The sequence below is a fragment of the Myotis brandtii genome, unplaced genomic scaffold (assembly GCF_000412655.1).
Source record: "Myotis brandtii unplaced genomic scaffold, ASM41265v1 scaffold1063, whole genome shotgun sequence".
Taxonomy (NCBI): Eukaryota; Metazoa; Chordata; class Mammalia; order Chiroptera; family Vespertilionidae; genus Myotis; species Myotis brandtii.
Genome location: NW_005353597.1, coordinates 524,714 through 546,099, shown reverse-complemented (window position 1 = coordinate 546,099; position 21,386 = coordinate 524,714). Strand labels below are relative to the sequence as shown.

Genomic DNA, 21,386 nt, shown 5'->3' with positions numbered 1-21,386 from the left:
GGCCAGATAAAGTGGGGAGGGATGACAAGAACAATCAGAGGGAAGGTCAAGAGGACAGGGAGGATGTGGTGGTGTTCACCCACTCACCTGTTCATGCCCCACTGCCCTGGCATCAGCATCCCCTGTGTCTCAAGTGCTTCCTGTCGCTCCGGACCTCCCACATCCCTAGTCGAGGCAAGCTCAGCGAACAGAGGCCCCTGGCCAGGCTTCCACCCAGGTAATGCTGGGGCAGCAGGAGGAGAGGGGGTGTAGCTGAAAGAGCAACCCCCAAAAGAGATGGGTGTATGAGTCAAAGACACGAACACCCAGGTAATGCTGGGGCAGCAGGAGGAGAGGGGGTGTTGCTGAAAGAGCAACCCCCAAAAGAGGAGATGGGTGTATGAGTCAAAGACACGAACGGATACAAAAGGGTAAGAGGAAGTGAGGGTGAGCTTGCCAACCATTGCACAATCTCCCCTGCTCATCAGGTTCAGCTGCGGATGAAGAGACGGAGAGGAGAGCTGTGGGCGTCCACCATGCATGGGCTTAAATCCGCCAGGCCAGTCTGGGTCCCTGGGAACCAGGACGTGGAGGGAGCTCTTCCTAGGCCCCCTGAGCTGAGGGGCAATGGCTAGACCCAGGCAGGCCCCACAGCTTCTACTGGCCATTCTGGTGGCCCTGGTGGCCATCGCCTACCAAGAAAAGAAGAAAACCTTTATTAGTGTCCATGAAGTGCCTGCATCAGAAGCCTTCGTGGTAACCACCTTGGAGTATGTGACCAGTGAGTTCAACCAGGAAAGTGATGACAAGTACAACTTCCGGATTGTGCGTGTCCTGAAGGTCAAGAGGCTGGTCAGTGGGCTCCTCTCCCCCTCTTCCCCGTGCCCCTATGCCAGGGGACTGCTGACAGTCTGGGGCAAGCCCAGAGTGTCACGTGAAATTCAGCCTCATTTAATGAGAAGTGGGCAGCTGAAGAGAGACCTAAGTTCACTGATAAAGTTAAGTTGCTTAAGTGGTGCCCAATACCAGGAGTTGGTACATTGTGGCCCGAGGGCCAAATCTGCCTGTTGCTGCCTCTGTGGTTCATTTCATTGGTTCCCAGCCACACCAGGTGTGCCATGTCCTGTGGGGCTGCTTTTGCGCTGTAATTGCAGAGTTGAGGCCACATGCCCCCAAAGGCTAAATGTTTACTCTCTGGTCCTTTGTAGACAAAGTTTGCAGACCCTGTACTGGAATCATTGGCATCCTTTGGGTTTTCCAAGGGATGGCTTTGCCCACAGAATGGTTTCTAGTGAGTTGTCCTCAAATGACAAAAGGAGGCATGGGAGTCAGATGATTAGGGGAGAGAGGGACCCAGCTCTCTACCCAGGATGGGGTCCTTGCCCTTTGGCACCACGGGAAAGAGGTCCCGGTCCCAGAAGCTATGGAGAAGGAGAAATCTTTGTGTCTCCTTGCCGCCTGCTTCCCACAGGTTACCGACCACATGGAGTACCATGTGAACTTCGAGATGCGGCGGACCACCTGCCATAGGCTGGAAGCCAACAACTGCAGCTTTCAGGAAGGGGAGCTTTACAAGGTACTGGGTGAACTCATTTGTAGTGGGGTTTGCCTGTGGTTTGGGGATGGTGTGGAGTGGAATTATCGGGGCTATATTTGAGCTCGCTTAAAAAGGAAGGAGGGTAACCAACACCTGCTTTCTCAAAACAGAGCAGCGAAGGTGAGAGGGCCCAGACCCTGCCTGGCAGGTCCTGCTCCTTCGTTGCTGGAAAAATAATGGGGAGGTCGAAAGGGTTGAGAGGGGGAAGCGAAGTGGCTGAGCTCCAGGGAACACTTTGCGGCTGAAGGAAGTAGTTAGGTATTTCAGCAGCCAGTGGGACTTCACGGCGTGCCCTGATGAATTTCTGAATATCAGCCTGAAGTTAACACAAAAACCCCTGGGCTACTGGCCTCCGTCCCTTTCGTCCAGCAGTGTGGGAGGCAAAATGGGAGAGGAGATAAGAAATTGAGTTCAGAGATAGTTTCATGGGTGGTAGGAGTGGGTTGGGGTAAGGGAGGTCAAACCTGTATGTGTGTGATCTGCTGAGGAACCACCTCCTGCAACAGTGGCTTAGTCCCCTCCTCTCCCCGCCCCCCACGCTTCATTCCCATTCAGTGTTGTCACATCCGAGGGAGGCTGGCCAGACATGCATAGCTGCAGTGTGTCGTCAGGATGGGCCCACTTGTATAGGGCCTTGAAGGTCTCAAAGCCCACAGGCCCTGCATATCGCTTCTTTTACCCAAATGAGTTAGAATGAGGATGATCCTATGTCCCACCCTGCCTGGATAGTCCTGACTTGCACCTAGCTTCTTTGTGTCATCACTAATGGCATCCCCATTTGCTTACAACATGTCCTGGTTCATCAATTATATGGTGACCCTGGTTGTAATGGCCTGGGGTGTTCTCGATGTAGAAACGTGTGATCAGGAGCTCCCTCTGCACTTTCGTTACAAATAATTCTTCAAAATCTAGCAAAATGGACTTTTTTAGTTCTTCCCTGAAGAAGATCATGAAATCTATTAACAAAGTAATTGAAGATAGCAGTAAAGTAAAATTAGAGGCTCTTATTGATATGACTCATTTAATTGGTGGAATTAGTATTCTGATTTCTATTTTAGGAAAAATGTAAATGCATACTTAAGCCTCCCACCACCACCACATCCCCCAGCCTGGACTTTCCAATGAAGAGCAGGAAAACAAACTGACACTATAAAATGATAATATGCAAAATGTATTTATTGATTTTTCATTATGGAGGAAGAAGGAAGTTAAAAAGAATATCTTGAGAGAGAATAGGGGCAAGGGAGAGAGAGAGAGGGTGTGATGAATGAGTATATAAATGGATAAATGGAGGATGGGAGGAAGGAAGAAAAGATGCATGGACTGGGTGAAAACAAGGTGAAAAAAGGAAGGCTATATTGATGGAAATAAGGATGGATGGAGATGGATGAGAGGATGGATGAACGGATTGATGAAGCCAATACAGGTCAAGGAAGAAAAAGTGTGAAGTAAACAACACAAGTAAAAATGAAGAGGGAAATCAATCAGTGAATATATGCGGCGGGGTGGGGGGGCACTTTATTTCTAGTCTCTAAGTTTAACTACAGATAGAAGAACATTTTCTGGGATGACCTCAACTCTAATACTATCAAGTGATTAAAATCACAATAAAGAATAAACCATCCACAAGTATTATATCCTCTTCTTTCCCCTTTAAAATTTCCACCTTGCATGTTATCTTTTTAAAATATTGTTTTTTGTTTCTTTGTTTTTTAGCAAATTGAGTGCTTTTACTCAGTGTTTGTTGTCCCCTGGTTTGAAAAGTACAAAATTCTGCGCAAAAATTGCACCAATGGCTAGGTGACCTGGAGCACACACCTGTGGTCACTATATGTGAAAGTATCCTGCAATTAGTAGTAACTCCCTGTACAGAAAATAAATGTTTGTCCACCTATTCTCTTAATGTTCTTAATGTGTAAAATTCCATTTTCCCCCAAATTCTTCAGTTCATAATAATATAGTCTGAAGGTCTTCTGGGCAGGGGTCCAAATGAAATGACATGAATAATTTCTGGCCTTATAGCCTACATAACCTGCATGATAGCAGAACTTCAACACTATCCTCACATCCAGGAGGTTTCTTTAGATTAAAACAAAACGGAGAAAGGGGAAAGAAGAGAGAAGAGGAAAGAAACGCTAAGACAAGAGATAGTGGCAAGTATGGACGATGATGGCATCTCTGAGGAGTCCAATAAAGAGCATCTCCTTTCTTGTCTAACATGCAAAACACAGAGAAATAACATAACTACAAAAGCTAAAAGGCCTTTGTTGCTGATCAGGACTAAGTTGGGAGCTGTGCCATTTTGATAGGCAAGTGCACTTCCTAATACCAAATTCTAGAATTCAACTTACACGCCCAACATCAGCAACATTGGACCAGAGCAGGTCTCTTCACAAAGAGGTTCCTCTCCTGGAGTTGACAAGGAAAATGTGTGCCCCCGGTGGGAAAGAGTAGGACCTGGACTACAATGCCCAGTTTTTTCTTCCCAAATAGGCCAATTCGATTAAGTCCTCCTGGAGAGAAGTGATGAGGACAGCAAAAGCAGGGAGGCTATGGAGGGGCCCCTCTTCCATGGATGGCGATTAGCAGTGGAGAATAAACAGCACCCAACAACGTGATTCAGGATTTTAAACTAAGTCACCAGGCTGATCTCTCCACTCTACTTCTCCCTTTGCAAACTTAGCTCTGTGTCCTTTCACTATCATGGATCACAGCCATGAGTATGACTCTATGCTAAGTCCTGGGAATCCTTCTAGTGAATCTGATAGTGGGGGGTTGGTCTAGGGCAGTGGTTCTCAACCTTCTGGCCTTTTAAATACAGTTCCTCATGTTGTGACCCCAACCATAAAATTATTTTCGTTGCTACTTCATAACTGTAATGTTGCTACTGTTATGAATTGTAATGTAAATATCTGATGTGCAGGATGGTCTTAGGCGACCCCTGTGAAAGGGTCGTTCAACCGCCAACGGGGTCGCGACCCACAGGTTGAGAACCGCTGGTCTAGGGTGTCTTGGACACACTCAAAAAGACATGTGTCAGTCATGGAATTGTATGTGCATTGAGAAGAAACAAAGCTCCCTCAAGCTTGGGTCAGAGGTCAAGATGTGCCCCAGAGATACGGGCTGATGTAGAAAAAGTTATGAGATTCCTTCAAATACATAACAACCTTCTGCTCAAATTGAACCAGCCCTCTAAAGACCACTGTCTATGTACATGAGTGAGTGTGAATGTGAGTGAGAGTGTGTAAATTGTGTTTGGGTTTATGTGAGTGTGTGTGTATGTGTGTGTGTGAGCGCTGTGTGAGTGTGTGAGAGTTAGTGCATATGTGTGTACATGTGTGAGTCTGTGCGTAGTGAGACCCTGTTGAGGGGGATGAGGTCCTTCCGGGGGTCTGTAATAGAAAATGCACAGCACAGCCATCTAAGTTTTCATCGAGGATCTTTGCACAAACCCATTTACTAGTAGGCCACCAGACAGGAGTTGTTCCAAAGCTCGTAATAGTTGATCCAGGGCACAGTGTATATCAAAAAATCGCAAATGAAACTCTGTGGAAGGAGAAAGGCACAATCAGCTTTCAGGGAAATCTCCTGCCCCGAGACCCTCGGTGAGAGTTTAGAACCATTGCTGAGGCTGCACACTGGCCATGTGGGTGGGGAGAATCTGCTCAGTCATCTGGAGGGGGCAGAGGGAGCTGAGGGGGTTCAAGGCCCAGAACAGGAATGTCACCTGGGGCTCCCTCTGCCCAGCTACTTGGGAGCTGGAGCAGGCACAACTGGAAAGCCCTCCTCGGACCCCAGTCCCCAGGCACATGCACTCAGGCACAGGGAGACTGTCATATTTGCCAGTAAGTGGTGCCACCCAGAGGAACCAGGAAAAGAGTGAGCAAATTCTTGAAGACAAGGAGGCAATTAAACAATCCTCAGCGGCCTGGAGAGTGCAAGCCATGACCAGAACAAGGTCCCCATGGGAAAAAAAAATGCTGCTTCCACTGAAGGCTGGGAATGGTCCTGGAGACCTGGAGGCCAGGGTCCAGGTCTGTGCCATGCCCGGGGGGGGGCGGGCTGTCCAATCAGAGAGCCTCCCTCCTACCCCCAGCACCTCTGGTGGTTTCAGCAGCCCTGGGGCTGTGCCCTTGCTATGCCCCAATCCACACAGCTGTAAAAGCTGTCAATGTCCAATTTGTGTTAACTTTTAAAGTTTTGACTTTTCTCCCTTTGGTTAGGAGTCTCTTTTCAGATGACTGCCACCACACACCTTCTTCTTCTTCTTTTCGCTTTGTCGGGGGCATGAATGACTTTTTGTGCTGTTCTTTTTGCACTTCGTCCGGCTAATCTTTACGGTGGCCAGATACTCCACTCCTGTTGTCAGCTACAGAAAAGCAATAGCACTGTTAGTCTGGAGTCAAAGCATCCAGTTGCTGGCTCTCTCCAAGGAAGGCTAGAATGGAGAGTGAAGCCCCAGGAGCCACGTCCCTGGGTCTGGCTCACCCACCCAAGCATGGCCCCCTCCTCTCCCTCCAGCTTGAGGCTGCACAGTGGCACTAAGGCCCCTGGTCAGTGCCCAGCATGTGCATAACCCATTCCCTGGCTCTGCACTGGACTCACTGCAACAGGCACAGATGGATCGCACCTATCCCCTCTGCATCCTCAGACAAGGTAGGCAACACATTGAGCTTGGCTGACTGAGTGCCAGAGCACCCCCAGGTCTGCACACATGGTCCTCAGAATGCATAGAACCAGCCACACCTTATCCCTCTGCTCTCCCAGCCCCTTCAGCCATGTCCTCCTTCTCCTCCCTCCTTCCCAGCCAACCTGATGGGAGGCGGTCAGCAACACAGCTCAAAACATAAGCTTGGAGGATTCAAGTGGGCTGCAGTGTAACTTGTAGCTATGCACCCTTGCTCCCAGCCAAGGACTGGAATTACAGTTCAAGTACTTTGCAATCAATTTGAAAAGTCAAGAGAAGTGCAGCTGGTTGGATATATATCTAAGGAGCACCGAAGAAACAACATAGAACTGGAAAGAGAAGGGGAGTCACGGAAAGGGGAGGATTCAAGTGGGCTGCAGTGTAACTTGTAGCTATGCACCCTTGCTCCCAGCCAAGGACTGGAATTACAGTTCAAGTACTTTGCAATCAATTTGAAAAGTCAAGAGAAGTGCAGCTGGTTGGACATATATCTAAGGAGAACCGAAGAAACAACATAGAGACTGGAAAGAGAAGGGGAGTCACGGAAAAAGAAGGAACTCTTACCCTTTGCAACAGTATGGATGGACCTGGAGAGTATTATGCTAAGCTAAATAAGTCAGTCAAAGAAAGATAAATACCATATGATCTCACTAAGATGTGGAATCTAATGAACACAATAATCTGATAAACAAAATAGAACTGGAAGCATGGACACGTGGGTCAGACTGACTGTTGCAGGAGAGGAGAGGGGTGGGGATGACTGGATAAAGGTGAAGCAATTAGCTAAAGATCATATGTGCATACTCCATAAGTCAGTCAAAGAAAGATAAATACCATATGATCTCTCTAAGATGTGGAATCTAATGAACACAATAATCTGATATACAAAATAGAACTGGAAGCATGGACACGTGGATCAGACTGGCTGCTGCAGGAGAGGAGAGGGGTGGGGATGACTGGATAAAGAAGGTGAAGCAATTAGCTAAAGATCATATGTGCATACCCCATGGACACGGACAATAGTCTGGTGAAGGCCAAGGGAGGGGGAGGTGCCTGTGGATGAAGGTGGGCAAAGGTGGGGAGAAAGGGGAACACCTGCAACAATGTCAACATTAAAATTGTTAATAAAAAACCCATAAGCTTAGGACTCTAACTGATTTGGAGCATGTGTTCTCCATACAGGAATGCTGTGACCTTGAGCCTAGCAGCCTTAGTTTCCTCACCGATAGAGTATAGGTAATAATTATGCCTATTCTAGGAGTTGTTACATGACAGCGGTTCTCAACCTGTGGGTCGCAACCCCTTTGGAGGTCGAACGACCCTTTCACAGGGGTCACCTAAGACCATCCTGCATATCAGATATTTACATTATGATTCATAACAGTAGCAACATTATAGTTATGAAGTAGCAACGAAAATAATTTTATGGTTGGGGTCACAACATGAGGAGCTGTATTTAAAGGGCCAGAGAGTTGAGAACCACTGGGTTAACAGAAGCACGCATTTCACTGAATGCACAAAATACATTTCCAAGTAACTACATAATTACGAATTATTAAATGTTTTAACAAGTGTTGGGAACATTACTCTGAGGTATCAATGGAGTTGGGAGAGTGTCAGAACAGAAGACAGAAGAATTGAGCTCAAGTTCTGGCTTTATCCCCTGCCAACTTTATCTGAGCAAGTAGAGTCCCTCCACCTACCTGAGTCTCAGTTTCCTCATCTAGAAAATGGGAAGGATAGTGCCCATTTCCTCTGATGATGTATGGAAATGGTGAATATATAAACCATGGAGAATGCACACAAGAGCCACTTCCTCTTGTTGTGATTTGTCTTCTTATCGTACTCATGTTCAAGTGCAAGATCCGAAGACGCAAGGGCAAAAGACTGGGAAAGCCTTTGGTGGCAGGTAAGCCCCACACGCAGAGGTGAAACTAATACATGGTTGTGTTGGAAATGGCTGAATTTCCCAGTAACTGTGTGGACTAGTCACTAGAGAGTTGTGCCTGGTGAGGGGAGAAGCTCCTAGAAGTCTTGCTTCCTTGTCCAAATGCAGTGGCCAATCACATAAGAAGGCTTGTACTCTCGTGGTGAGAGAGGCAGGGAGAGAGCGCTCATACCGCCCCTGAGAGGAAAGCGCCACTACAAAACCTCAAGGTGTGCAGTGTGGCTGGGGGAGGAGGCCTGAGGGCAGTACCACCACCCTGGTCCCCACGTCTAAGGGAAGAACCTCAGGATGCAGGGCTCCTGAGTTCTTCATGAAGGGACAGTTTCATCCAAGCACTGGAAGCTTGCAGGGCTTGTGCCAAGTATTGTCGCATTGATGTTCAGCACATTCTGCATGTATGGAGAAACTAAAACATTGGCCATAAATTTAACTAACATGCCAATGAATGTAGTGCTTTCTTATTCATTATAAGACTTGACTGTTAAATAATAATAGGAATTATCATAATAATACAAATATTTTCATAAATGCTGCTTCACTCTTTTCTGCCTACTTTGCAAGTGAGTCAACTGAGGCTGCAGGTATGGATGGCACTTGACCAAAATCCCATGATTAGGAGGATCTGGATGTCAAACTCAGAAGGTGCCCACCTCCTGCATCCCTCTGTGAGGTATTAGAACAAACACAATCATGCCGTAACAGGTGTGGGGATGCCCAGGGATCCTTGCCCCAGATCACCCAGCTACCAAAAGGCATATTCTCTCTGTCAATTCATCCATTTGAATGACATCACATGTTTACTCACAAACAACTCTTTCAGAGGTAACTGTTAATGGCAATGAATTGATTCCACAAGACAGGCCTCCTGAGATGGTCAGATTTATCCTTGGGAAGATAAGAGGCTAACAAGCCAACTTCAACAAGAAAGTTGGTCAAGGGCTGCCACCTTGTGGCTAAGTCACCTCAATGTTAGGCTTTAACAAGCCACAATTTTGTGGCAAGGGTGAGTTACTGAAAAAGAACAAGCTGATGCCTATGAGGCCCATTTGTGTCTCATAAACACTGCCCATCCCTCTCTGCCCCCTGCCCTGGCTGTTTTCTCCCATTCCCACTGCTCCTCTCTAATCAGTCCAGCGATTTTCAATCCATGTGTCGCAAGAGACACACCGGTGTGTCATAAAAAATTTTAAAACATGCAATACCTGACTATTTAGTCAGGGGCACTAATTTATTTTCCATTAGATTATCAAATAAAAGAATGACAGCAGCCAACACAACAATAGCCATCCGATGTAAATGAATCAAAATTATATATATTTTTGGTCAGATAGGCAAAAAATGTATTTTTTTGGTGTGCCACATGATGTTACTAATTACTTTATGTGTGCCATGGTATGAAAAAAAGTTGAAAATCACTGTTCTAGTCTATTAATTTTTTTTATTAGTTCAATACTACATAATTGAACTAAGATGTAGTATTGCCTTTGACCTAATTTATATATTTTACTGACAAGGAGAAAATTCTGAGATGTTCTAAATCAAATTACAGAGGTCAAAGAGTGAGAGAAAAGTGACGGAACTGTTCATCTGTTAATGGCTGAAGGTCAACTAACAAAAGACTGCTCACATTCCTTCTGTCCGTTGGAATTTGGAATTAATTTCCAGTTGGCTATTTCTACAGATCTTTTAGCCAGGAACCATCAAACTCCAGGAGCTCCACTTATTGTTTACATGTGGGCTTCCCAGAATGCTGCCCGCAGCCCATCAACAGGAATGGACATTTCTTTTTGCAGACTCTGCACCTACTTCAGAGCTGGCCCCGCTTTCTCCCACCACTTCGCCTGTAGCTCATGTAAATTCTTTCAGAAGGCTTACATCTTTCTTTCCCCTGCCCCCACGTGATGTATAAAAATGCTTGCAGAGTCCAAGACAATGGATTATATGTGTTTTTTCCACCAAACCATCTGCTGGTGGTTTGGACTTCATGCCTCAAGATCAATCTTCTTTTTAGCTAGCACTTTTAAACTTTCAGTCATGGAAGTTAAAATTTTTGTTTTTAACATTACTATCTGACCTTGAGGAGAGGTTAGGCAAGCAAAAGTGATTTTCAAACAACTTTTTTCATCCTCTATCATCCTTCAATTGATATCAGAAAATTTTACACAAAAAACAAATAAAAGAAGAGATGATCTGATTGAAGCCTAGCCCTCACTCCTCTTGGTCTCCTCCTGTTAAAAAAACAAACAAACAAACAAACAAAACCCACCCCTCTGTAGATATAATTCATTTTCTATAGAACACAGCTAGAAAGTCCAGACTTAGATTTTACAGCCCTGGACATTGAAATACTATTGTTGAGGGGAACCTAGAGAGAACACTTATATTTTGCCAAATGAGACTGTTAGAGAAAACAGCCTGGACAAGATGGTGGCACAGGTAAATGCGATACTGGGAACCTCCCACAACCACATCAAAAATTACAATTAAATTATAGAACAACCATTATTCAGAATGCCTGAAATTTAGCTTTACAGAAGTCCTATAACTAAGGATATAAAGAAGAAGCCATGTTGAGACTGGTAAGAAGGGTGGAGACATGTAACGAACTGGTTCCATACCCATATGTGGCGGTAAAATCAGGAGGGATATCTTGACTACAAAAGCTAGAGGAGCCGCTTTCTCCCAGACAGAAGTGCTGGCAGATACTGTTCCTTTGCTGAGCCTTTTTCCCAAAGAGCTGGCAGTCCGGTGCCATATCTAAGTCTCCATCAACCTGGCTAACACTGTTCACCCTGCCCTGGTAATTCCCTGAGACACTGCCCCACCCAACTTTGGGGCCCAGTCAAGCAGTTTCCAGTGTTTTTTCCATACAAGTGACTTCTCTTGGCTCATGCTTCAGATTTTCCTAAAATCTCTCAAACAAGCAGTGTCTGGCTTCTGCATACTCTGTATATAATGCTAAGTGACCCCAAGGCCAGCACTAGTGGCAGCCAGACTTGGTTCACAGTTTGGCTCACAGTTTGGCTTTTTCTGGGCACCTCCTAGTCCAGAAAAACCATCTGTAGACTATGCTGGGCCCAGGCAGGGCACAGGTGGTGGCTGACCTTGTACCTTCCAAGAGGTCCCAGAGCCAGTGCACATGGTGGACAGCTTCATAACATGTCAGATTATAAACCAACAACCTTCATGAGTGACACACTAAGGGTGCAGCCTCAGCAGGCACCAAAGCCCCACTGAAGAAAGTCCTGCTCTATGGGGTCAGCCCCTGCAAGCAGCTCCCCCATTGTAGTTGCCACCAGTCTTTGCAGCTAATCCCTCCCAGTGATGTGCCAACAGCAATCAAGACTCAACTACAGCAGGACAGCTCCTACAGCCCACACAAGGGCCATACCTAAAGCACCCAACATGGGTGACTGGGGAGGCTGTGTCCCTGGACCCTGCAGAACACTTACTATAAGGCCATTCTACCAAGTCTAGGAGACATAGCAGCTCTATATAATACATAGAAATAAACACAGGGAAGCAGCCAATATGAGGAGACAAAGAAACAGATCCCAAGTGAAAGAACAGGAGAAATCTTCAGAAAAAGAACTAAATGACATGGAGGCAAGGAAGTTACCAGATACACAGTTCAAAACAGTGCTTATAAGGATGCTCAGAAAACTCAGTGAGAACTTCAACAGCATAAAAAAGACAAGGAAATTATAAAAAAAAGAACCAGCAGAAATGAAGGCTACACTAAACAAAATAAAGAATAAGTTAAAGGGAATCAACAGTAAAGTAGATGAAGCAGAGTATTAAATCAGTAATTTAGAATATAAGGAAGCAGAAAACACCCAAGCAGACCAGCAAAAAGAAAAAAGAACCCAAGAAATGAGGATAGTGTAAGAAGCTCCTGAGATAACTTCAAGCATACCAACATTTGCATCATAGGGATGCCAGAAGGAGAAGAGAGAGCAAGAAATCAAAAAGTTATTTAGAAAAAATAATGATGGAAAACTTCCCTAACTTGGTGAAGAAAATAGACATAGAAGTCCAGGAAGCACAGAGTTCAAACAAGATGAACCTAAAAAAACCCACACCAAGACACTTCATAATAAAATGCCAAAGGTTAAAGACAAAGAGAGAATCTTAAAGGCAGCGAGAGAAAAGCAGTTAGTTACCTATAAGGAAACTCCCATAAGTTTGTCAGTTGATTTCTCAACAGAAACTTTGTAGCCAGAAGGGATTGACATAAAATATTCTAAGTGAGGAAAAACAAGGACCTACAACCAAGATTACTCTACCTAGCAAAGCTATCATTTGGAATTGAAGGACAGATAAAGAGCTTCCCAGACAAGACAAAGCTAAAGGAGTTTATTACCACCAAACCAGTATTACAAGAAATTTTATAGGGTCTTCTTTAAGGAGAAAAAGAGAAAAAATATTAAAAATATGAATAATAAAATGGCATTAAATATATATCTGTCAACAATTATTTTAAATGCAAATGGATTAAGTGCACCAATAAAAAGAGATACAGTGTTTGAATAGGTTACAAAACAAGACCCTTATTTATGCTGTATGTATGTAAGGGACTCATTTCAAATCAAAAGACACACACAGCCCTGGTCAGTGTGGCTCAGTTGGTTGGTGCATCATCTGTACACAGAAAGGTGGTGGGTTCAATTCCTGATCAAGGCACATACCCAAGTTGCAGGTTCAAACCTCAGTCAGGGCATATATAGGAGGCTTCTCTGATATCAATGTCTTTCTTTCTTTCTCTCTCTCTCTCTCTCTCTCTCTCTCTCTCTCTCTCTCTCTCCTTCTTCTTCTCTCTAAAAAAAATTCAATAATAAATAAAATAAAATAAATAAGACACACACAGACTGAAAGTAAAGGGATGGAAAATGATATTTCATGAAAATGGAAACAACACAAAACAAAAAATGTGGGGTAGCAATACTTATATCAAACCAAATAGACTTTAAAACAAAGGCTATAACAAAAGAGAAAAAAAGACCTAACATCTCTATTTCTAAGTATTTATTCAAAGGAACCCAAAACACTAAATCAAAAGGATCTATACATTCATATGTTTATTGCAGCAAGATATAAAAGCAACTTAAATGTCCATCAATACATGAATGAATAGCCCAGCCAGTGTGTTGAACATCAAACTATGATCCAGGAGGTCATGGTTCTATTCCTGGTCAGGGCACATGCCCAGGTTGTGGGCTTGATTTCCAGTGGGGGGAGTGCAGGAGGCCCCCAATCAATGATTCTCTCTCACCATTGATGTTTCTATCTCTCTCTCCCTCTCCCTTCCTCTCTGAAATCAATAAAAATATATTAAGAAAAAAAATAGGTGAATGGGTAAAGATAAAGATCTATACAATGGAATATGATTCAGCCATAAAAAAAGAATTAAATCTTGCCATTTGCAACAACAGGGATAGACCTAGAGAATATTATGCTAAGTGAAATAAGCCAGTCAGAGAAAAACAAGTAACATATGATTTCACTCATATGTGGAATTTAATGAACAAACTGAACTACCAAGCAAAATAGAGACAGACTCATAGATAAAGAGTAGGCAGACAGCTCAGGAGAACAGACACCATCCCTATTCTAGTTCATGGGCTAGTGGAGCACAGCACTGCCTCCTTTCACCTGGGTGACCTTGTGCTGATTACTTTTAAAAAAGTATTTAGAGCCCTAACCGGTTTGGCTCAGTGGATAGAGCATCAGCCTGCGGACTGAAGGGTCCCAGGTTCGATTCCAGTCAAGGGCATGGACCTTGGTTGCGGGCACATCCCCAGTAGGGGGTGTGCAGGAGGCAGCTGATCGATGTTTATAATTCTCTATCCTTCTCCCTTCCTCTCTGTACAAATCAATAAAAATATATTTTAAAAAAAGATATTTAGAAAAAGTAATGATGGAAAACTGATGGACAACAGTGTGGTGATTGCTGAGGGGAGGGGAAGAGAGGAGGTGAAGGAGGGTATGGGGCGGATAAATGGTGATAGACGGAGACTTAACTTGGGGTGGTGAACACACAATACAGTGTACAGTTGATGTGGTGTAAAATTGTGCACCTGAAATCTGTATCATATTGTTTACCAGTGTCACCCCAATAAATTCAATGTAAAAAATGGGCAAGAATGGGGGTACTACCCATATTCAGAGAAACCGAGATACAAACCTGCACATAACTTTGAAGTACTTTGTCTACTCGAAATAAGTAGGTGTCATTGCTCACATTGTTGTAGTTTTCAATGAAGAATCTGAGTGTTGAATTCATGTTTTTCTTGCTTGTGGACTTCTCCTGGAAGCCTCCCCACCTTTGAAAGTGACCCAATTTGGCCGTCAGGACCAGAGCAGCCAACAACAACAGAAGGTTTCTCCAGCATTCAGCTCCCATGTCTGCAGCTTCAGAAACCTCCTATCCACTGCACCTTCAGGCTCGCTCACTGCTCATCCACAGCCCTCACCAACGCAGCCTTTCCCCGGAGACAGCTGCCTGCATTTAAACAGAGACTGAGACCTGGGCCTCTTCCTTTCAACACCCTGCCCACGATTTGACGGAAGGACCAGACAGAGAAATCTCTCTGAGTGGCTGTCCAACCTACTCTCAGGTCAGGTCATTTTCCACACCCATTCGGTTCTTCGGTGTTTCAGACAGGCATAATTTCTAAACACCTGCCAAGGTGGGTAAGACCTTCTCCCTGCCTTTACACCTACAAAGGAAGAAAAACCCAAAACAGACCTCTACAGTGCTATGCAATAAGACCCGGTGTATTGGACAGAGGAACGCCATTCATGGAAATAGAGAAAGGCTTATGGAGAACATGATGTTTGAACTGGGATATAAGAAATCAGGGGCATGGAGCAGGGTCAGGGGCATTCTACTTACCTGCTTTGGGTTCCAACTATCTCACCCAGCCATCACCTATTTCCTATGCTTCTCTAGAGGTTCTCTGTACTCACCCGCCAGCTACTCACCACAGATTTCTGCCGGCTGGATTTCTCACTGTGCCTGCAGGCCCTGGCACTGGCTCAAGCTATCTTAGTATGAGCCCAGCAGAGCTTTGTGAGGTAAGCCCCACCCACCTCCTTGTGAAGGAGGAATACATTGTGAACTTTACTTATTCAGAATTTAATCATGCAGTTGTGATGGTTGTCAAGTGGGAGGGGCCATGGTGGGTGAGTGAAAAAAGGGGAGGGATTACATTGTATAAATTGCTGGTTATAAAACAATCACAGGGATGTAAGTACAGCATGGGGAATATAGTCAATAATACCGGAATAACTATGTATAGTATCATATGAGTACTACTCATTGAGGTAATTACTTCATAAGTTATATAAATGTAAAATAACTATGTTGTACACCTGGATCTAATATATGTCACCTGTAATTGAAAAATTAAAAATAATATTTTTCAAAAAAGAAAGTTGATTTCTCAAGTTTGGGTGTTGCTTATAAAGGGAAGGAATTTCTCCTGTACCCTCTTCGGGGCTCTGGGTTGGCCTAAGAATTAAACTGGTATAAGACAGAGTAACCAGAGGAAAACACACACATTTAATTGAATTTTTACGTTTATGTGGGAACCTGACAAGAGAATGGCAACCCAAAGAAGTGCTCAGAGCAGAAAGCTTGTATACCTGTAGACAAAGAAACAGATCTGTAAAGAATTGGCAAGACAAAGGAGTTTGGGTGAGGGGTAGTAAGTGGTAAAGAAGTCTCAAGGTTTGTTTATAAAGCCTTCACGGAGCTAAATTCCCCACCTCTAGTGATAAAGATGTTTTCCTTCCTTCTGGTGCCAGGAGGGCACTTACACGGGGACATTTACCTCTTGCTTTCAAAGGAGAAGGGTATGGGGAGGTCAGAGTGTCTTTCCTGCTTCTGCTGTTTTCTCAAACTCCTTCAGATTCCTCATCTGTCCCTCTAGTCCAGCAGTTCTCAACCTGTGGGTCGAGACCCCTTTGGGGGTCGAACGACCCTTTCACAGGGGTCGCCTAAGACCATCGGAAAACACATATATAATTACATATTGTTTTTGTGATTAATCACTATGCTTTAATTATGTTCAATTTATAACAATGAAAATACATCCTGCATGTTCACCACAACATGAGGAACTGTATTAAAGGGTCGCGGCATTAGGAAGGTTGAGAACCACTGCTCTAGTCAGTCCTCACTCTATCAGGTTTGTCTCTCTGTCCTGTCACCTCTGCTCACCTAGCCTCTGGGTGTGACCTGGGGGAGAGTGGGAGTTCCTGTAGGTTTACTGTGAGGGAAAAAGAGAGAGAGAGAGAGAGAGAGAGAGAGAGAGAGAGAGAGAGAGAGAATGAGGGAAATACCCAGAAACAGAAGAAATTCCAATATATATCCCTGAAACCCTTAAATCACAAGTTCTAGTTTAGAGGAGGCAGTCCATTCCACCTCCTTTCCAGCTGACTAGATGGGAGGACCTAGAATTGTACATTTTAGCATAGTTGTGGAGAGTTCTTACAAGGTACACTCCCTGGACCCCACTCTAGGAAATCCTGATACAAAAAGCTAGTGACTCAGGAGTCCGTATTTCTTGGACATTCTTTAGAGTTTCCACATTGAGCCAAGTTTGGGAACTGTTTTAATCACCATACCGATGCTGCACTTCAGAGCTTTTGAGATGGCCCTGCTCCATTAAATCCCCATGTTATTGGACAGGGACCATCCAGAACAGGTAAACCTCTGGCCAGCCTGTAGTGTGTGGGTTCTTGACTTTATGCAGGAGAGATTTCACAGCATAAATACAGGTGATATAGACAGTACTTTGATTAAAGCTAGGGACAGTGAAACAGGAAGAGCCTAGGATAGAAGCAACAGGAAAGAGAGGCTGCTTTGGCTCTCTAGAAATGTTACAGGAAAGAAGTGAGCCAAGGTGAGGCTTCTGCCAGCTCACTGGAAAGTCAGAGAAAAGGAACCTTGGAGACAAGTTCAAGGGGTTAGCCAGGGGTGAGCTGCCACTGCCCATTGCTCCTCTGGTTGCAAATTTCCTGGGGTCCCTTAGGAGATGCATGCCTGTGGGGGAAGGGAAAGGTATGGGCATGCTCCTGGGAGGGAGAGCTTTGCTGGGTCCTTTGTCTTGAAGGGTTTAAAAGACTGGGAGTTTAGGGGAGGTCTCAGGGGAAGATCTCATACAATATTCATCAATTTTATGCTGATACACCAAATGAGATTTATTCCCATAATTTCATCTGTCCTTGTATGTGGTTGACAAATGGTGCTAATTGGACTTCCAATATCTACTAGCATCTCTTTGAGTAGGATGATTTAAGCTATTTACCCTCTGGTTAGGAAGGAGAAGTGTAAACCATTTACTCTTGGGTCCTTGATTATGGAAGATAGGATGTTGTGACTACTAGATGGCTGTAAACTGCCTGGCCATTTAACTCTCTGTCCTAGTTTCCCTAATCCACTTATCAAAGAATTTTCCTAGCTTCTTACAATCCTGCCTCACCCATTAGACTGCTCTGCTTTCCAAGTGCTTACGTTTTTTTTTGTTCTATTCAGTTTTCCTCTTTACTCCTGCATTTACTGCCACCTCCAATTTCCTGCCCCCAAAATACACAAGTTAGAATAATGCATGTTGTAATAGTAAATAAACTCTACTTGAAGATCTGAGATTTCCTTCTACTTTTGGAGTCCAGCTGATATGGTTGTAATAAGCTAGTTATTAATAATAGGAAAGGAGCAAAAGGGGAGGCCAGACATTATAAGCACAGCCATCTGGGCACCTTTACCAGGAAGCTGAAACTTTAGACTCCCCAGGGAATCACTGGCCCATTCCCCAAAGATCACTAGGGGTAGGGGAGATGGACACGTGTGCAGTAAAGTCAGGGTGACGTGGGGAAGGTGCCTGTCAGTCAAACTTGGGAACAGAAATCGTTTGCTAGAAGGACTGGGGCCACGGCAAACCTGTGAAAATTTGGGATATATAATCCCAAGACAAAGGAATTCTCACCCTCTTGGCTCTTGTGACTCTCTTACATTTGCCCATGTTCCTCCATAGCCGTGTGGCCCTAGAGGCCCCATGGCAGATGGCCATGCAGACCCCACATGCAATGGACTGATGGACTGCAGCAGGGAACACACACTAAGCTAGCCTGCTGGATTGGACTTGCCCCAACATGGAACGGAAACTCTGGGCAATGGCTTTAATCCCAGCCCTGCTAAAGGCAAAGACGGACTTCTTCCTTGGTGGGACTACGGGAAATGGAACCTGGGAAGCGCAGGGGTTTACTTCCACAGAAATAAAGCTTTCTACAATATCTCATCCTCCCGTGCGAGTCTCAGAAAATTCCTTTTCTCATGATATCACAAGAAGCTCACTTCCCCCTCTCCTCCCAGCAACAGGTAGGTACGTGGAGAGCTCCCTACAGATAACACTGCAATGCATAAACTCTGTGACGTTTGCTTCAGTTATCTTTCTAGGAGTTTGGGCCTTCTTGCCTTGCTCTCTGAAAGCATTGTCTTAGATAGATTTTGTGTGGCAGTGACCACAGAGTACCGATTAATAGTTTGAAATTGTCACAAGCTCTCATTTGGCAGTGATCTTTGTATTTGCGTAACCACCTCTGCTTTAGCATTGCCAAATGTAAACGATGTAGACAAGGCTTTGTATTAAAAAACAAACAAACAACTCCCTCTGGGACAGTCCTGGAAATCTTTGGCAGACAATGGCATCTATCTATGGATACTTCTTCTAGGAGATTAGAATTTTTATTGGAAGTCAGATATTGTGTCCCAGGAGATCCGCCGCCAATGGAAAACATTATGTAAAGGATAAAGAGAGCTCAATGGCTCACATCCATTGAAAAGAATTCAGTCAATAAAAACAGTGAATTATGCATATATTGCATATATGCAACTCAATTATAATCAAGCAAGAGAGGACCATTAGAAGGTTGCAATATGGGAAGACTGAAAAATAACTCTGAATTTATATTGGGAGAAATGATACATTCTTAAATGTCTTGCTCTGGAGGTAAAAATGTCTCTTTCTGCCAGCTGTTACTGGGTGGGTGAGTGGGTAAATGGGCATCGCACAGTTAATGAAGTTATTTTTGTGTGTGGCCGCTCTGGATTTCCTTTTGCAAAACTAGACTGTAGGTTGAGCATTCCATTCTGTGATACAGGTATCTCATCCATCCACTGGCCACATGCCAGTTGTGCTGAGCAGGAATTCCTGAACCAACATAATGCTGAGCGTTTAAGGTGATCTTTCTGGAAGCCAGGGATCATTTTCCATTTCCCGCATACTTAAAGGACTAAACTTCACCTTGGCCTAAAACCCCACCCCCAGCGCCAGCGGTCAGGGAGATTCGACCCCACCCTGGCCCGATCTGCACATCGCTGGGAGCTGTCCTTGACCCCAGCCGAACCAACCTGCGCTTCGCGCCTGCGCTCCCACCTCCAGGGTGGGTCCCGGACTACAAATTCCGGCAGGCTGTGCGCACCGCGCCTGCGCGCGCCGCCTTGCAAGAAGGGAGCGAAGGCGTGGTAGGCGCACTCAGCCGGCAGAGGAGGCTGTGGCGGCGGCGTTAGGAAGTATGGACAACGCTGGGAAGGAGCGCGAGGCAGTCCAGCTGATGGCGGATGCCGAAAAGCGACTTAAGGCCTCCCACTCCTTCCTCCGAGGGCTGTTTGGGTGAGCGTCAGGCCGCGCGCGTCCTGAAGGGGTCTCCATCCCCGGTCGACTGCCCCCCAACGCGTCCGTCTGGGAGCCTCTAGGGCCCCCACACCTCTGCACGACGCGGTCTCTACAACCCTTAGAAAGCCCAGGGGCCTCCAGCCCCAGCGCACCCTCCCGGGATTCTCTAGGGCCCACCGAACCTACTCCTATGCCCCACTGTGTCCCCTCGGGCACGGAGCTGTCTTCACGTTGGTGCGAGGATCCCACGGCCTTACGGGTCCGCGGCAGCCGGGTGTGCGGTGGCCCTAACCGCAGTGGCTGGACGGATTGGTTCGTTTCGCCCCCGCTGAGCCCGCGTAGCTAGGGAGACCTGTGTGGCGTCGGCGGGAGGCGGCCCGGGGAGTCCGCGGGGCTGCACCTTGGACCCCCGGTTCGCGCATCTGGGGTGCGATGCGCCCCGCGGTGGAGCGGACGGCCCCCAGTACCCCTAGCCCAGCGTCCGTGTGCCCATTTTCATTGCGCCAAAGTAGACATTTAATAAATACTCGTTGGATGGACGGATGTTTTCTCAGCTTAGCATTTTTCCTTCACCAGAGATCGATGTAATTGCGGGGGCCGCCTGTTTGGTTAAGGATAACGCAGCGAATCACTCTCATTTCCTGTAATTCTTCCATGCTCTTCTGGGGAAGGTCTTAAATTCGGACTTTGCAGAAAGCAAAGCCTGCATTGACAGTTCTTGGAAGCATTATGGGCAGGTGAATATGTGAATGATTCAGCTGTTTAGAATTAGAGAGGCAGAACTATCGCGGGTTTTGTTGTTGTTTTTTCCCTTTTGAAAGTGAAAGATCCTCTGCTGACACCAGGAGCGCATTTTTTATTCTTGAGAAGGGCAAGTGGCCATCGCATTAGTAGACGCGGTTTTATTTCTGTACAAATTCAATTTGGAATCTGCTTGTTTTGCCAGCTTCATTCTTCAGGTTGTGGTCCTTGACCGTTGTTGACACATCCCCAGGAACTGCTTAAATGCAGGTTCCACGCTGTGCACAGCAGTGTGGGGTGCAAAGATACAGAAAGATAAGGCTTCCTGCCTTCAAGAACCTTTCCGAGGGCATGTATCCCAGCTGGGTTCAAAATTCCTCATGTGATGTGTAGTTCGAAATGCAGTGAATTCTAACTTTGTTCTCCTTTAAAAGTTACCACCGTGCATAAGGAACACTGCCCAATACTTGATGCTAACACCAAACAATAGCTCCTTTCTCTGATTCAGAAAACGTTTAAAATTTATTTAGATAAAGTTTAATGTCCTAGTGTCTCATGTCAGGAGATGTTTTAATGTCACAGCATATTTCAAGCCAGGGTGTCCTTCCCTGGAAGAGAATTTGTAATTGGCAGGAGAAAAAAGCATGCCAGCACTTGATGCTTGTTTCAGGGGAACACATTGCTTTTTTTATTTTTATTTTTTTTAAAAGAGGTGTTGTATCATTGTTTTTGTGAAACTAGGCCAAATCTTGT

General features: G+C 45.3%; 3 protein-coding genes across 3 annotated transcripts in view; 2 read left to right on the top strand and 1 right to left on the bottom strand.

The window, feature by feature from the left end:
- Positions 1 to 606: 606 nt before the first annotated feature.
- Positions 607 to 4,387, top strand: CST11 (cystatin 11). The gene is made up of 3 exons (XM_005857014.2): positions 607 to 831; positions 1,451 to 1,555; positions 3,293 to 4,387. The coding sequence occupies exons 1-3, from the start codon at positions 607 to 609 to the stop codon at positions 3,374 to 3,376; spliced, it is 414 nt and encodes a 137-aa protein (XP_005857076.1). The 3' UTR covers positions 3,377 to 4,387.
- A 611-nt stretch (positions 4,388 to 4,998) lies between these two features.
- Positions 4,999 to 19,662, bottom strand: CSTL1 (cystatin-like 1). Its single transcript, XM_005857013.2, has 5 exons — positions 19,628 to 19,662; positions 17,732 to 17,793; positions 14,396 to 14,713; positions 5,832 to 5,945; positions 4,999 to 5,122 (listed from the first exon to the last, which is right to left on the bottom strand). The coding sequence occupies exons 3-5, from the start codon at positions 14,612 to 14,614 to the stop codon at positions 5,036 to 5,038; spliced, it is 420 nt and encodes a 139-aa protein (XP_005857075.1). The 5' UTR covers positions 14,615 to 14,713; positions 17,732 to 17,793; positions 19,628 to 19,662; the 3' UTR covers positions 4,999 to 5,035.
- A 40-nt stretch (positions 19,663 to 19,702) lies between these two features.
- The window catches only part of NAPB (N-ethylmaleimide-sensitive factor attachment protein, beta), a 42,791-nt gene continuing 41,107 nt past the window's right edge, over positions 19,703 to 21,386 (top strand). The window contains exon 1 of the mRNA XM_005857008.2: positions 19,703 to 19,889. Within this exon, the coding sequence (XP_005857070.1) occupies positions 19,792 to 19,889 (98 nt within the window). The 5' untranslated portion in view covers positions 19,703 to 19,791. The remainder of the gene's footprint in view (positions 19,890 to 21,386) is intronic.

What these genes read in the sequence shown, in the direction of transcription:
- CST11 (XM_005857014.2), top strand. Translation starts at nt 607, where the DNA reads ATGGCTAGACCCAGGCAGGCCCCACAGCTTCTACTGGCCATTCTGGTG. An exon ending in TCCTGAAGGTCAAGAGGCTG is followed by an intron (nt 832 to 1,450) that starts GTCAGTGGGCTC and finishes TGCTTCCCACAG; the next exon opens with GTTACCGACCACATGGAGTA. An exon ending in AGGAAGGGGAGCTTTACAAG is followed by an intron (nt 1,556 to 3,292) that starts GTACTGGGTGAA and finishes TTTGTTTTTTAG; the next exon opens with CAAATTGAGTGCTTTTACTC.
- CSTL1 (XM_005857013.2), bottom strand. Translation starts at nt 14,614, where the DNA reads ATGGGAGCTGAATGCTGGAGAAACCTTCTGTTGTTGTTGGCTGCTCTG. An exon ending in TACTTCAAAGTTATGTGCAG is followed by an intron (nt 5,946 to 14,395) that starts GTTTGTATCTCG and finishes GCTTTTCTGTAG; the next exon opens with CTGACAACAGGAGTGGAGTA. An exon ending in GCGAAAAGAAGAAGAAGAAG is followed by an intron (nt 5,123 to 5,831) that starts GTGTGTGGTGGC and finishes CTCCTTCCACAG; the next exon opens with AGTTTCATTTGCGATTTTTT.